This window comes from Ambystoma mexicanum, chromosome 3q, assembly GCF_040938575.1.
Source record: "Ambystoma mexicanum isolate Mex_15411 chromosome 3q, UKY_AmexF1_1, whole genome shotgun sequence".
Lineage (NCBI taxonomy): Eukaryota > Metazoa > Chordata > Amphibia > Caudata > Ambystomatidae > Ambystoma > Ambystoma mexicanum.
Genome location: NC_090926.1, coordinates 886,711,111 through 886,728,291, shown reverse-complemented (window position 1 = coordinate 886,728,291; position 17,181 = coordinate 886,711,111). Strand labels below are relative to the sequence as shown.

Sequence of the window (17,181 nt, the reverse complement as noted above, 5' to 3'; positions counted from 1 at the left end):
GGCAGTCGCAACAAGCCCCTATGCAGACGTAGCAATATGTAAAAACAGGACAGGTATTGTGGTAGTAGGAAACCCATTCACAGGGACAGGGATGAGCCTGTACCCACAATAGGACAGCTCACAGGGTGACTTGATGTGTTCAGTACTATCTGTGACACTAGACCCCCAAGAGGAACCAGGGGTCGATGTGACGATAGGAGGCAAATCTTTTTCTTTTTTAGTAGACACTGGGGCTACTTGTTCATGCATACGAGAGGGAAAATATCCAATGTCAGGGATTGCCATGAATGCTCAAGGGTTCTCTGGAGCTACAAGTCGAGTTCCTTTTACTGATGAATTACCAGTCTCTATAGGAGAGTCTGTTCCTTTGTTATATTCGCGACACGCACCAGTTAACATTTTGGGAAGAGATTTAATGACAAACTTAACATGACAATTTCATTCACCGATCAAGGGATAGTGTGTTCCACTCCAGGAATACACTATTTAAACGTGGGCAAATTGATACTGGCGTTCACAGGGCAACTGGCTCTGCAAGGCGTTCCACTCTATATGGGCTGAGCATTCTACTGACATAGCTACCTGCCTTAGTGGGAAATATTGTGCCAATACCTGATGAGTTTCTGTTTAGACCACAAATACCTATGGATGAAGAGGGGGGACAGACTATCCCTATAGAATTGGAAGCAGCCATAGTATGAAGGGAAATGGCAATGCTCGAAGGAGTAGATGAATTGGGTAGACCATGGTGAACAGTAATAGCTCTCAAGGAAGGGTACAGATTCATAACTGATGACGACATGTTCAGGGAAGACCAAACAGATGATGAAGTGGTGTTCTTTATGAGCATCACATACTGGATAAGGCTAGAAAAAGGGAAGTCCCACAGTGAATGGTGATAATGCAGCAGCATCCAGCATTTTTTAGGAGTAGTTGGAGAAGGTGCCAATTGTCCTTTGGACCACAGGCCCTTATAACATAGGTTTACTAAAGGATATAGGGGAAGTTAAAATAAAGCCAAAGCCAGGAGCAATTTTACCTCGACCAAAACAGTACCCCATGTCTCGAGAGGCTGATGAAGGTATATTTCAGACTGTTAAGGCACTAATGAAACAAGGAATTTTGGTGCCATCGGAATCGTTGTGTAACAACGCAGTGTATCTGTTTAAAAAATCTAAAGCAGGGTCGTTGAAATTTATACAAGATATGAGACCGATAAATCAGATTGTAGAGACAGAGTTTCCAGTAGTTTCTAATCCGGCGACGAAACCGTGCAGTATCCCATTGGAAGCTCGATATTTCACGGTGGTCGATTTTAAAAATGTTTTTTCTCGATCCTGTTGCACAAGGACTGGCAAGACTTGTCTTACTTTACGTTCCGTCAAACTCAACGGAAACATACTTGTTTGCCCCAGGGGTACTGTGAGTCCCCATCAACCTTTAACAGAGTTCTACAGATTGATTTAGGCAATATTGATCTTAAAAGTGCGGTGATACAGTACGTGGATGAATTTTTTATTTGTAGTACCACGGAAGTCGAGTGCAGACAATATTCTATTGAGTTGATGACTATTCTAGCAGACAAGGGATACAAAGTAGACAAAGAGAAGTTACAAAACTGCCAGGAAGAGGTGTTATACATAGGGCAGTTGATTTCACATGAAGTAAAGAAAGTGACACCTGAAAGAGCTGAGGTGATAATGAAAACCTTGAAGCCAAATAAAGTGAAACCGTTTTTGGGGCTATGCAACTATGTTAGTGCCTGGGTGTTTGATCACAGTTCATACACAAGACCCCTTTTTCAAGCTTTAAAGAAAGCACAAGTGGACAAAGTAAAAATAGGGTGGGCTGAAGAAATGGAGGCAGGGTTTGAGGAATTGAAAAAAGCAATTTGTACGGCCCCTGTTTTGGGAATTCCCAATTATGCAGAGGAATTTTATTGATTTTCACACACAAACAGGAAGTCATGACACCAGTGCTTACACAGAGAACTATGTTGGTGTACAAGCCTTTAGCATATTACCGTGGGATTTTAGATCCAGTAATGAGAGGACACTTCCCTTGCAAACAGTCATTGGCAGCCACCGTGTTCGCAATTGAGAAGTCTACAAGTACTGTGATGGGCTGCTCTATGACTCTCTTTGTGGAGCATGCTCTTCTATTTGCCATTTTAGAGAAACCCAAAGTCTCATTGACATCTCAAAGAGTTTCATCTTATGAGGTAATGCCGTAGGGAGTGCGTTCCAGGCGCAGGCCGCTCTAACAGGGAAGCTAGCACCACCTGCTTTGAAACTGACGATTAAGATTGTAAAATGTAAAATAGTGAACCCTGCCACGTTTATATCTGAGCCAGTAGAAAAATGTGATCATGTACATGACTGTTCTAATTATGTTGAATTTTATGATGATATAGCCCGAGTAAAATAAAATGCAGGGAAATTCTTTTTATTGACGGTTATTCGAAAATGTATCAGACTAGTGGGGAAAGGCATTCAGGCACAGCAGTAGTGAGACACAGAATAAATGGAGAGTTTGAAGGTGCACCAAGTGCAAGGCTACCGTCTCACTTTTCAGTGAAAGCAGCAGAATAAGTGGCGCTCATTGTCGCACTCGAGAAACACGAAGGACATGAAGTGATGTGTACAGTGACTCCGCCTACATGGCGCCAACCGTACACACAGGTTTAGCGCATTGGAAAAGGAGTGGCTACCTCTGTGCAGACGGCACTCCAGTGCAGCACGCATCCTTATTGGACAGGCTTATTAAGGCACTACAACTCCCAGTGGCCATAGCGGTCGTTAAGTGTGCAGCTCACACTAAGCGAACAGATTTTATCTCTTGCAGGAACAAAGCCACAGATGAAGAAGCCAAAAGGGTTGCATAGTCTTCAGATATTTCAAGTTTTGATACAGAGAGCATTACAGAGGAAGTGGTTACAACCATGTTAGTGCAAGAAGGGTTTAATAAATTCAACTAGTGGAGATTCAAGGGAGTATACCGCAGGACGAGCAAGAATTATCGAAATGAAGGGGGTGTTCTTTATCCCTCACAGAAGCATTATGGCAACAAGCACAAAGCCGGCGATGTCAGTAGATTTATTAAAGGTTGTGCTTCAACAGCTACATTACCCCGCACATGTAACTAGGGAGAGTCTTGCTGCTACGATTGCAGGAGGCTGATTTATTCTGAATTTGTTGGAACACGTGCACTATTTATAGTGAACTGCATTGTGTGTCAAAAGTTTACTGCTGGGCATACACTGAGAACGATTAGAGGGGTAATACCTTGACTGAATGGTCTGTTTCAGCATTTCCATCTCGACTATGTCGATATGCTGCAGATGTGTAATGGATATAGGTATCTATTAGTGGTGGTGTGTCCCTTCTCCAGGTGGATTGAAGCAGGTCCATGCACACACCGTGATGTCACTTGTGCAGCAACATTTTTAGTATGTGACGTTTTTCCGAGATGGGGTGTGTGTGAAGTGCTGAGATCCGATAATGGCCACATTTTGGTGAGGAGGTATTCGAACAAATAGGGATCCTATTGAATATAAAGCACAAGTTTACTTCTGCCTATCACCCACAAGCTAACAGAATATGTGAGAGACTCAACGGCCTTCTTAAAGAAAGGATTGCCAAGATTAATTTGACATTGAAAAAGGGATGGCTATATTAGTTTAGTTTATTATTTGATAATGCGCTCCAAACCCAGGGGTAGCCGGGTGCAGCAGTTACAAGAATACTTAGGCTTAGGTTTCATACATAAAGAGGATACATACAGTAGATACATTATGTGAGATATTAACAGGTATAAATACAAATATACAAATGTACAAGGAGTGCAAAATGTAAGTCCCTCTCATTCGTCTGGAGTTGGTAAGGTCAAGAGTGGTTATGCGCAATGATGGGACCGGGTTCAAAAGGTTAGTGGTCATTACTCCAGAGCCAACTTTTCAACTTACATCTGAAACTAACGTAGGGGAGATTGGCTCTCAATGCCGTAGGGAGTGTGTTCCAGGCGCAGGCCGCTCTAACAGGGAAGCTAGCACCACCTGCTTTGGTGGTGCTAGGGTATTGGTGGTGCTAAGCGTATTGCCTACCCTTAGCTTTATATGCCCTTCAAAATCAGCCTGGTTCAGACCACCACCTCACCCCTCATGCACTAGTGATAGGGCAGCAAATGAGAATGCCTCTTACACCCCTGCCTAGGAGTAGAAGTGATACCCAGAGTGTAGCAAAATGTTTAGGTGATGAATTGAATTACTATTTGACATGTATGACTGCTAGCATCGCTCTCATTTCAGATCAACTCAAGCGTCAGGGAGGTCAGTCTCAGAACACAGATGAAGACAATTCAACAACCAGCCCAGTTGATCCTTTATTGGCACCCAAGTTGTATGTTGGTGATTGCATTTTGATAAGATATTTCACCCGAAAGTGGCATGCCATTTTTGCGTAGAAAATATAACCCCCTCAGCTGTAAAAGTACAAGGAAGACTGGATTCACTTAAATGACGTAAAAGCCTATAAAGGTGAGACCAACCCTCCCATCTTTGTCAATCCAGAAGCAAGACAAAAAGAAGAATTTCAGCATGTGCAGACTTGATCGATGACAAAGAAGAAGTACGATAAAACACCGATTTGAGAATGATGCAGATTTAGTTTGGACTAAAACTTGGGTGATACTCCTTACACATATTTTCGCAGGAGTACAAAGACTTGCGGTGAGTTTAAGTAGGCCAAAAATGAACTCTAGAAACACATTGAAGCACCGATATAATGCCTAAACGTCAGTTCTTGATCAGAAATTGGAAACCAGATCAATATCCAGATTCATTTTGTGGTGCATACTTGTTCTAAGTAGTTAACCTCTATGGTTCTCCCTGACAGTGATGTGCATGGGCGTATGCTTACTGTTTTTATATCTATACTTCAATCTTATCCTGCTCTTGTCAGAAGAGACGTTGATATTCACGCTTTTTTTTACAGGATCCTAATAGTTGCCCTGTGATCAGATGGTTTCTCATTGCTATTAATGAAGAGATTTTGCGACTGCAGGTATAAAGAATTTTGATAAAGTGTATTAAAGATGAGAAATTTGGAAAGTGGCACAATTCTAGAGGATGAACAACAAAAACCAAGATGGCACAAAAAGTGGTTGCCTATGTTTTGGTGTATAATGTATGCCTTCACGATTACACTCTTTGGGCCTCATTACGACCCAGGCGGTAAGGGGTTTACGGCAGCGTTAACAGCGCCGACCCTTACCGCCTGAGTACGAGGTCCCTTAGCGCCATGGCGCTTTTAACACCTGCTTTTAGCAGGTGTTAAAATCCATGGCGCTAAGGGACCATGGAGTTAATTACGCCACCGTAATTTACGGTGGCGTAATTAACGCCTTCCCCACTCCCATTATGCCCTATGGGGCAAAAATGGGAATGGGGAAGGGTAAATGGGGATTGGGGACTTACCGCCCGCCAAGGTCGGAATGGGGCGGTAAGTCCGCCAACCACCATGGCGTAAACGTAGTTTACGCCATGGTGGTAAAGTCACGGCCCAGGCGGTAACTTACCGCCTGGGTCGTAATGAGGCCCTTTGTCTTTCTATTTCTCCTCTTTCACAGTCTCTATCACATTAGTACTTTTACTAAGACAGAGGCCCTTATGGTTCCTGCCACTGCAGGCAGCTGCGTTCCTCCACTTATCTTACATTTATTCAGACCAGATACAAGCTGGCGCGCTTTGGAGGGACCTTATTCGATACTTGGGCTCCCCTACAATGGAATTCACTTCCCGGGCACATACGCCTGGCTGAAAACCTGTCGTACTTCAAGAAAGAGATAAAAACCCACTTGTTCAACCTCTTCCCAGACTGAATATAGTTCCTTCTCTCCCTCTGGCTGCCTGCCCTGACTCCTGTTTGTCCTTGTCCGTTTTGTGTGCGCTCTGAGGCCCATGGATGTGTGGTGCTTTATACAAATTTAAATAAATAAATAAATAAATGAATAAATAAAAATAATTACAGCAGCTGCTTTTGGTTTATTTACTTCCACTGACACAGAGGCCCTTAAGGTTCTCCATAGGGGGAGAACTGCTTTTGATTTATTTACTTCCACTGACACAAAGGCCCCTAAGGTTCTCTCTAGGGGGAGAACTGCTTTTGATTTGCTTAGTGGGTATTACATAACTTTTCCGTATGAAAGACATGAGAGAAGTGCATAGGAAGATAATTAGGGGAAAAATACTTATTTAGACAATGCAGCATATCTGTGTAACAACATGTGGTATGAGCACATGAAGGATGTGGGGGAAATAACATCTAAGGAAAGTTGCTACGTCTACGCTCTCATACCCTATGCCATGAATGCAGCGCAAACTTTCCTTTCCAGAGATATTCCAGAACACAATGCCAGATGCCTCGTTTATCTTGCAGCATGCATGACCAGAGGAAAATTTCAGGGAAGTTGGGCTACTTTGCGATGGAGATCGAAATGGTAATTTCCATTTCAGGATGATTATATCAAGATGTCACAGATGGAGAAGCAACCTGGATGGGAGAGCAAGATGCTTGTGTATCCCGCAAATGGACAGGAAGAGGTAGTCATGAAAGATATGAAGAGAATGGAATGCCCTGATATAACAGAGATAACTGGATTGCCTGGATGTTGGGAACGAACTGAAGTCCTAGTCTACGGACAAGTGAAGTCCACGAAAGGATGGGAAGGAGGACTGATGTCTTGTGCAGATCATCTATTAAAGTCAGAATATGTGCAAGAGGTACAGAGAGTAAATGATGGGTTTTTGAAGTCATGGGCAAAGCATGCCAAACTGCTGACATGGGTAGAAAATGAATCAGGTCCAATGATGGTGATCCCATTGGCAAATGCGACATTGTGCTTTCGAAGAGAAGGAAGAAATCATGTGGGAGATAACAAAGGCTGCAAAACTACAGTTGACGTTTCCAGAATGGGAGCAGGGACGGCCGTTCTGATGGATCAATATTGGGCTTGTGGGCCCAGGGCCTACATGAAGTTATCAAGGATTGGTGAAGAATGTGTTCCTTGGTGCTCATCCATTTTCCAGCATTAGTGATTCCTCAAATTCACCTGAACATTGGAGAATTTCCAAAAGTAGATGCCCATTTGAGAAAGAGAGAACTACTTTTCAGCTAAGTCAAGAGAAGCCTTTAAGGCCATTCCTTACGAGCACAGGTTTTTCAGCCAGACTGCTTCAATATTCACAACTATCTTGATGCCTGGGATCCAGTCGATGGCCAATGCCAAATTGTTGCAAATTACCAGATGGGAGCTTCTGCAGACAATTAACACCACTATAAAGGGATTCAATGCTATCAAGGAAGTGTTGAGGGCCATACGAGTGATGACCCTACAGAACATATATGTCCTTGACATGATCATATCGATGGATGGAGGTGTTTGTGACAGAATTGGACCATTATATTGCACATTCATACCTTCTCCTGATGAAGAGAAAGGGACCTTGACAGAGGCTATACTGCTGTTGACGAAATCTGCATACTCAGATGACAGACGAGACAGGACATTGCAGATGACAGCTGGTTTGCATCCATATGCTTTTGGATTCCGCAGTGGATGGCAAACATCTTCCAAGTTTCTTGGAGCACTATTACTCATGATGAAGTTTGGATTCTGTGTGATCAATATTGCACAGTGTAAGAAGACAGGAAAGAAGGCAGTAGGAATGAAGATCATGATCGATGTCGAATCAGGGTTTAGACCCAAGTAATTGACAGATGAAGATGTCAGAAAATATATAGAGGCCAGCATCATAGCACCTAAGGGAACAAAGTTTCTGTATCAAAAGATTCATAAGAAGTACGTGGGACGGTGGGTCTATTGTAATCCGAATGGACAGTTCAGCTATATGACCTGGAGTGTGGATGAACATGTCAAATCAGCTGTCGCCCTGTCATGAAGATCTGGACTCCGAAGAAGCACTCTTCAAGAGAAAAAATCAAGATGTGAAACATGTGAGGAGGTGGTCGAGCACTCGACCAGAGGGGGGAGTGTAGAGGAGCAGCTGCATGCCTCTGCAGGTTATCCCCCCTACTTCCTGTATGTTGGAAGCCTAAGATTGTGTCATGCTTGACACCAGCAGTTGTGACCATACTAAGGCGAATATTTGAAAGAAGGTACCCCTATCAAATGTATTCCTGAAGAGACGACAATCTGAGGGAGTAACTCCCTGAAAAAATATGAAAATGAGAGAAAGAATAGGTGGTGACATCACACGAGACAAACAGGATGCACAGAGACTGGCTAAAGAGAATGCATGAACCTTATAGAAACGGATGATGAAGTAAAGAATCGAGTAAACTTTCATATGCGAAAAGAAGATTGCATGTGTGTGACAGACTGCAGAAAATGCAACCCATTCAATAAACGTACAAATGCCGCAATGCAAGTAGACTAATGGAATTTAGAAGCTGGCTACACGTAGTGAATAGACTGCTGGTGGAGCCACCATTGTATTGAAACTGGACATCAGTGTCATGAATTTAGTGAGCCTAGACCATGGAGAAGAAAGGCTGAGAGTTGTGTCGCAACAGGAATTAGCTGAGATCGCAGACTTGAATGGCGAAGTAGTCTGGCCTGGTGTCAAGGTTAAAGGCAGCCAAGACTGGTTATCTATTCTTGAAGGCGACAAATGTGAGAAGCTGAATCATCCCTTGTTAAGGTGCAAAGAAAGACTACCATGCGTGCCAAGGTTTATTCATTTAAGACATTTAATTAATGCAAGATGGATCAAATCGCGGTTTCCTGTCACGTGAGCCAAGGATGGAAATAGCGTTGAGCTTGGAGTTCTAGAACAAGCAATAGTGTGTGCTTGCACTCTCTTATACTCCCAGAGACAAGAATACACTGCACAGCCAAGTTCAAAGACAATCTTCATGGCAGAAGGCATGGGTGATGAGAGACGTTGGGCTAATTGGGTGGGGCGGCAAAGTCAAGTCCACCTCCTGGCACCTGGGTATGAGTTTATGTGCTGCTAAGTGAACCTAATGTTCCAGACATGGCATGAGCATGCCAACCAATTATAGAGGGCCATATAACGAAGGGCCTTATAGTTTGAGAGCCAATGATAAACTGTGTACTAACTTAATAGTGTTGAAGAGGACTTGCACTAGAGGTGGGCACAAGTTGTCCACCTGACAGTAGAGATCCAATCACAACCCAACCCTGTATAGAAAGTATACTTAGATGTTCCCCTTGAGCCTATCACAACTCCTCATAGGTTTTTCTTATTTGTCATGTAGAATGATGTCACGTATGATGATTGTTCACTATATAACAGTGATTTTTTGTAAAGTACGTCAAGAGCTCGAGCGATCGTCGGTTCATGTCCGTTGTAACTCACTGTTTTAGAAGATTGATAATAAAACAGCAGAACTTTGCCATCTTCCTGAGTTGGTTTGATTATTTGGTGTCGGAGTTGTTCTGCATCTCATCCACTGCATGTGTGTTACCAAAGGGCTCTAAGCTCAGTTTTGAGGCAGGGAAACCTCTCGTAGAGATAGTGATAGATAGGTTTTTGGTAATGAAAATAAAAGTCTATAACCACCATCATGCCTCCTTTGTGTCAGCTTCCTTCTTCGACACCCGTACAGTATGCACATTGTATAACTGCATGAAATAGAAAACACCCACATGCACATGTTGCCAGTGTTACCACATGTAGGGTTTTACACTGCTCATCTGATTTATCCATTGCAAACACTGTATTGTTATGAGTCATGCAATATTACGACTTGTAGTTTGTGTGGTGGGGGAAATGTTCAGCCATGCTAAATTTCCTCATGGATTTTTGTACATACTCCTAAAAGGTCAACTGTGTGTCACGAACATCATACATTATTGGTATAACAACTTGTAATGCTGTTGTCGCTGATATAGAGCTTTACAGAGTAAAGTTACAAATAAGTCTCACTTCAACATATTTCTGTCAGGGGCAATATTGTCCTTTATAAATGCCTGCCTTTATCATAACACTCGCCACAGCATTTTCCGTGTTTCGCTAGAGTTACAATCCACAGAGAGCAACCGCACTGCATCTGCTTGCCGACCAAAGCCATCTTGCAAATTTACGTTTCTAGAAAAACAAAGCATGCAAAATGTTTCCTAACTATGTTGCTTTTCCGTATTAAAGGACAGATCATGACCCGCCATGGGTACATTGAATGTAACTAGCTGCCTTGGTTTCTCCTGCCACTGGCCTGCAGCAGCCGGGTTTTCCTTGCACTCTGCAGGCGCCATTATATAATAGAGCCATTGTTCACGCTGTTGGGCTTCAGCGGGTATTTGTGTGCGGAGGTCTAACCCACGCGGCCGGATGCTGAAGAGGCCAGTCACGCTGGTGTAGTCTTTATTTTTCAAGAAATGTGGGTTTGGATGCAGCGAGAACACTTTGTACCTCCTCCCACGCAGGTTCTCATTACAGACAACTATGGAGCCAGCTTCACAAAAATATTGGTGAGGTCCAGAACAAATGGCCAGTTCTGAAAACGAGGAGGCTTTGGGCAGGGAGCGGCTCAGGCCGACAGGGTTTTTGCGAATGTTTGATGCGAATAGAATAAAAGAACGGCAAATTGTTCGCACAATTATGAGACAGCAATGAAATGTGGTTGGCAATTTCTTCCCTATTGGCAACCCATTGTCACAGACATTAAAGTTAGGTCTTTGGACAATTACGGCAGCACATGCACTGAAAGGTTCGGCAACACATATACTAAAATTGGAAGGATACAGAGAAGATTAGCATGGCCCCTGAGCAAGTAGGATGAGAAATGAGATACAATGGGGGCGAGACCCTCTTTTTTGTGAGGGGGCCTGACTCTAGGGGGTTAGGCAGAAGTATCAAATAAGGGGAGTTAGAGTCAAAGGCTACCCTAGTCATGGGCGTGAAAGGGGAGGTCACCTAACTGTAAGCCGTGGAGCTAGAGATTGGTTAGCTCGGTTCACGGGATAAAAGATCACCAACAAGTTAAAAAAGGAGTGTGACAATGTTAACGTATTGCTACATGATTTATGTTCAGCAATACAAGGAATAATTGTCACTTATGCTACTAACCCACCATTGTGCATACCACAATATATTTTCATATGCATAATTAAACGTGCTACTTAAAGGCACTTGCCTATTTATGAATCCACGTCTCTCATGTAATGTTGAATAAAATACTTTTCTCTGTTGAAAAATTGAATCACACTCCTTTTTTAACTTGTTGCTGATCTTTTTACCCGTGACCCGAGCTAACCAATCTCTAGCTCCACGCAGGGGAGTTGCTAGATCTGGAAAAGACCCGGGGCTACGCTGATGTCGGAACTGTTGGGACTGGGGGCTAGCTAGTCTTTTGGTTGTAGCTCCTGAGATTCTATCCGGGGCTACAACCAAAATATCAGGGGCTATAGCCCCCTTGGCCCCCCCCTAGCAACGCCCCTGGCTCCACGACTTACAGTTCGGTGACCCCCCCTTTCACGTCCATGACTAGGGTAGCCTTTGACTCTAACCCCCCTTTTTTGATAACCCTGCGCAAGTACGACATGCAAATTTGACGAAAAATAACACTACAAAACAGGGTTTCTCAATAAACCAGGATTAAACAACACATCTTCATCCTGGCTCGCTGCATCCCGTCTGGTCCCAGATATGAAAACATTGGTGGGGCCCAAGCCCCACCAATAAGTGGTGGCTTTATGCAGCCAACAAATAGTCCTTACAAGTCTTAAACCATACAGCAACAATAGCAAGGACCATGTTCTCATTGCGCACCACAAGTGCACATGAAATTAAAAATCAATGTTCACTCTTTTATTGTAATCTTTGTCATTAAAGTGGACACATTTTCGTTTCAGTTCTGGCAGGATAATTGTCTATATTTGTGTGTGTGTACTGTTACCCTTATCTTTTCCTCTATTTTGAAATTGTTTTTAGCAACTTGTTTTCTTGTTTGCTAATAGTCTGTTCTGGGACTCAGTGTGGTCAACAACATTGACGGAGCAGTCTTAATGGCGAGAAATCCACTGTTCAGCAAGGCAAACGTACCCAGCCTTGAGCCATGGTCCCAAACAGTTTTGCCACCCTCAGCTGGCATTGCAGGCTCATACAGTGTATCAACGATCAATGTCCATTAAAACGATTGCTTCTACATGGGATGCCACTTATGAAACCCAGCGTTCTGAAGCCTGCGCTGCCCCGGTCTGCCATAGTAATTCATGTGGTAAGAATGCCTTTTGCTTGCCGCAGCATTTCCTCACCAAGAGTAAGAAGGAAGCTGGGAAGTTAGTAGTTCCCGGAAGTGTGCCGGAACCACAGCGGTTGCTTATCGCACACACAAAGCAGAATCCCACGGATAACTCAGCAAAAGCACAAGGAGGAAAATGTGACGGAGGGAGGTGTGAGAGTCACGAGTTAGAAGTGTGTGGTGAAGGACAGTGCATGGTAAGTGGCGAGGAGGAAGAGAGAGAGCAGAGGTAGAGTGGGGAAAAAGAGCGGAATGGAGAAGGTGAGAAGACCAGAGGATCTTCTGAGGGGTTAAAGGAGGTGAAAAAAAGGGGAAGAGGAGCAGTAAAGAGGAGATGAGGGGAAGACTGGATAGAGGAAAAGTAAGGAGGTAGAAGAGTTGAAGAGGAACCCTGGGACTAGTCTTTGTATCTAGTCCTGAAAATAAACTTTTTTTTTAGTTTACATTCCGGTTAATAGCATCAGGGTGAATGTACAACATCCATTGCTACCAAAACAATCCCCAATGACCACAGGCCCTCTGTAATTGTGAGCATTGCCTGTCATGACCCCAGGCCCTCTGTAATTGTGAGCATTGCCTGTCATGACCCCAGGCCCTCTGTAATTGTGAGCATTGCCTGTCATGACCCCAGGCCCTCTGTAATTGTGAGCATTGCCTGTCATGACCACAGGCCCCCTGTAATTGTGAGCATTGCCTGTCATGACCCCAGGCCCTCTGTAATTGTGAGCATTGCCTGTCATGACCCCAGGCCCTCTGTAATTGTGAGCATTGCCTGTCATGACCCCAGGCCCTCTGTAATTGTGAGCATTGCCTGCCATGACCACAGGCCCTCTGTAATTGTGAGCATTGCCTGTCATGGCCCCAGGCCTCCTGTAATTGTGAGCATTGCCTGTCATGTCCTATGTATCCCTCCTAATAGATGCTTTTCAGTTGCTGCTTCAGAGTAAGGGATGGACGACTAGACGCAACGTGTCATCAATGTTTATTAGGTGCCTTTACTGTGCATAACCTGTAACACTGAATTCAACATCAGGACAGTGTGCACATCTTTATACAACTGCAGATGTTCTGTAAGGAAACATACAGATGTATGAAAATATAAGCTCTGGTTATTTACACTTTGATACATTCAGAGATGTAAGTCAGTACAAAATGGCGACTCTTTGAAAACACAGCCTACTTTGCTACCGTAACATAATCATTCTTATTGGCAAACTTTCAGCACACACTGGATATATTGTTGAACACTGGATGCAATACCTAAAGGCTATGTGGCGAGCAGCGGCTGCATGCTCCTGGTATAAAAGTACAATCTGAATGCACTAAACTGGAAAGTGCCTCTCAGAATGGTAGGTCTCCACATTCCCCACTATCTGCATCCAGTGCGTGACGTTGGAGAATTCTATTAAGAACTTCTGAAGAAAAGATATCGACAGACCAAGTCATTGGATTCAGGGGCAAGCAGGTTTTGCCGGGGATGTGTAGAGTGCATGGAGGATAAGAGGTCATTCATGTGGGTTAATGAGTGTATATGTTACCCAGTGGGAGATGTAATCAGGTGGGGTTGCTTAACAGCAATTCAGAAGGTTAGAAAACTATTGAGGAGTTTTGTTTTGGGCCAAAACCTGAGTACGTCAGGCATTATTCAGAGAGCTAAGAGTTGGTTATAGAATCTACGTGATTATAACAAATCTATTTTGCAGAATTCTATTGCATTGATTTCGTTGTTACATTTTTCAGCTCAAATTAATGTGCTTGGTGACCCTCCAAAGCCCCCGTATCATTCTCCCCACCTTAATGTCTACCCTAACTCAACCCGTCTACATTGCGGTGAAAAATGCAAAAAGAAATTTGATGGACTCGAATTTGGCAAAACAGTATGTGATGTAATGGTATGATACCTTGGTTGTGTAGGCTGGATGCAGGGCTGACGAAGCACAAAGATGGTGGGATTTTCATCAGGTGTATATTCTAGGGTGTTGAGCTGGGGCACAACCAGAAAAGGAAAGGTTTTCAGTGAAGAGAGTCTTATGGGTGATATAAGCATACTTTAAGAGGGCTTATGGGTGCTAATGCAGAATGCTCAAAGGCGGGGTTGCTTGCAAACCACTTTACTGCAGAGGACATGGACGTTCACATCTTCAGCAAGATCAATGAATTCTGGAGAATGTGGACGTCCTGTCCTAGGTGTATACACAATAATTGCAGTCCAGCAGTGCCCTGGTTTGTCATACCACGCTAAGTGCTTTGGTTTAGTGTACAAACTGGACAGTGTTCTTCAGGATGGCTCGTAAGATGGCCAGTAGAGACGGGCTTTAGAATGCACCTGAGTATGTGTTACTTATATTTCTGGCATACATTGTAATTGGCTTTAAGTACATATATATGTCTGGCTATTAGACATAACCTTGATAGTCTATCAAGTGTATAAAACTGGAGTTTTATGGTATAGCCATGGGCGAAGGTAGAGTAAGGGTTAGCGGATAGTATGATAGAACTATGGGCCATTGGTTATTAAGGTAAGAACACAGGCCTGTCAAAGAGCATAAGGATAGTGAGAGAAAACAAGAAATTAGGATCTACTCCAATCAGGGTGGAGATATAGTACAAGGGGCAGCGTGGTACAAATGTTAAAAAATAAGCAAGGGGATTGTGCAACGAAACCTTGGATGAAGGGATGGAGTGAGTGAACATTAAGAATTATAAATGAGGAGACACTTCAGAAGAACCACAAGGGAGGTGCTAGTGAGGTAGAACCATAGGCAATGGATTGTGAGATATCAAAATGGTTGATGGGAGACAGAACCATAGGGGAAGGGATTGGAAGAGAGAACCATAGGGGAAGGTTTAGGAAGACAGAACCATAGCGAAATGGATTAGAAGACAGAATAATGAGGGAAGGGATTGGAAGAGAGAACCATAGGGGAAGGTTTAGGAAGACAGAACCATAGCGAAGGGGATTAGAAGACAGAATAATGGGGGAAGGGATTGGAAGAGAGAACCATAGGGGAAGGTTTAGGAAGACAGAACCATAGTGAAAGGGATTAGAAGACAGAATAATGGGGGAAGGGATTGGAAGAGAGAACCATAGGGAAAGGTTCAGGGAGACAGAACCGTAGGGGAAGGGATTGGAAGACAGAACCACAGGGGAAGGTTTAGGAAGACAGAACCATAGTGCACAGTATAGGAGGAGAGAATCATAGCATAATGAGACTGAATACATAAATAGGGGAGAGTGAGCTAGAACTGGGTGGGGGGAGGGTAGGATCACATAGTATAGCATCCCCAAAACATGTGCTTCTTGTCAAGTAGGACAGTATTAGAAATGTCAATCGGTTTAATGAAGGCATCCTTTCATTTAGTCTGTGACGGAAATACACAGCATCCCTCACACGCGTGGTACCAATGTTTCCAATGATGCCAATAGAAAAAATAAGACTTGGCTTATAATCGGTGAAAGGTGCCTGCTCTCTCGGGAACTCATCGACACTTGGTGTGAGAGGCAGTCTGCACTTTCCTGTGGTTCTTTTTGTTGAACCTCTTTACGTAGCTGCTGCTTCTGACCAGCCCGTCGCCGGGCCTCAGGCGGCCTTTCAGACACTGAAGGATAGAAGGTGGCAGATGCACTCGCTTGTGATAAATGTTGCCCATCACAATGTATCGACTTCCTGCAAGGTAAATACAGCACTGTTATTGCATGGGCTTAATAAAGAGGCGCAAACAATACAATGATTGGCAAAACCTTTTCAAAGTATAAGTAAGCTTTTGCCTAGAACATGTCTGAATGTATAAACTATGTGTGATTAACATAGAAAGTGGATGCATGAAGTATACTGTTAAACTGAGCTATGCATGTGTAATGAGCGCTATCAACGCATACATTAAGTTCTCATACATGATGAATGGCTACTGTAATGGCGTCCCGTGCTGACGGCTGGGTGATGCAACTCTGGTGAACGTGGAGCCTGGAAGCCACCACCTGTTCCGTGATGTGGGTCCCGGAAGTGTACACAGAGGATCCCTAAAGCTCTCCAGTCCATGACCAGCTTTGGGCTGCGAACCCTGTACTGCCGGTGTCTGTAGATCCCAGGACATTGTTATGGAGGACTGCGTTCAAAGGAGACTTTTTGCAGCCGCTGTGAGACACCAGCGCAAATTCAGACTGCCATTATTCGGGAAAGCCTGGCAAAGGTAAGAAATCCCTTGCTCACCCACCACAAGTAACAAGGAAGCTGGGAAGTTAGCAGTTCCCGAAAGTGTGCTGGAAACACAGCGCTTGCTTATCGTGCACACAAAGCAGAATCCCAACAAAAGAACAAAGAGATACATGTGACGGAGGGAGGTGTGAGAGTCACGAGTTAGAAGTGTGTAGTGAAGGACAGTGCATGGTAAGTGGAATGGTGTGACTTCTACGCTTCTTGAAGGTTGTTTCAGGTTTATTTACAGCTTCTCAGATACAGTTACATACTTAAGTTACATAGAACATAAAACACTGGCACCCATCACCCAGGCAGGGACTCTACCTTCTGGGCTTGGAACCCTCAATCAAAGATGCCTTCATTCACAGCACAACATTCCACGTGGCATCACATGCTTGCAACATGCAAAGACAAGCACTTCACAACACATCTCCTACCCTTATAACAACACCCCACACACACACATGAAGGCACATCACAACAGTAAGTAGCGAGGAGGAAGAGGGGGGAGAGGTAGAGTGGGGGAAAACATCAGAATGGAGTAGGTGAGAAGGCCAGAGGGGGTCTAAGGGGTGGAAAAGGAGAAGTGGAGATGAGGAGAAGAATAGACAGAGTAAAAGTAAGGAGGTGGAAAAGTTGAAGAGGAATACTAATGAGGAGGAGGACAGAAGGAAATTGCACGCAAGAGTAAGGAGGTG

The 17,181-nt window shown here is 43.9% G+C and overlaps 1 protein-coding gene, 1 long non-coding RNA gene and 1 other non-coding gene across 4 annotated transcripts in view; 2 read left to right on the top strand and 1 right to left on the bottom strand.

Moving 5' to 3' along the window:
• LOC138583088 (uncharacterized) overlaps positions 1–17,181 on the top strand; it is a 212,016-nt gene that overhangs the window by 22,916 nt on the left and 171,919 nt on the right. The window lies entirely within an intron of this gene.
• LOC138448211 (U6 spliceosomal RNA) lies at positions 10,752–10,858 on the top strand. The gene has a single exon (XR_011260056.1). It is a non-coding gene; the product is annotated as a U6 spliceosomal RNA (small nuclear RNA).
• The window catches only part of C3QH17orf58 (chromosome 3q C17orf58 homolog), a 277,055-nt gene continuing 273,133 nt past the window's right edge, over positions 13,260–17,181 (bottom strand). For both annotated transcript variants that reach the window (XM_069655022.1, XM_069655021.1), the window contains one exon: positions 13,260–15,952. In XM_069655022.1, the coding sequence (XP_069511123.1) occupies positions 15,765–15,952 (188 nt within the window). In that variant the 3' untranslated portion in view covers positions 13,260–15,764. The remainder of the gene's footprint in view (positions 15,953–17,181) is intronic.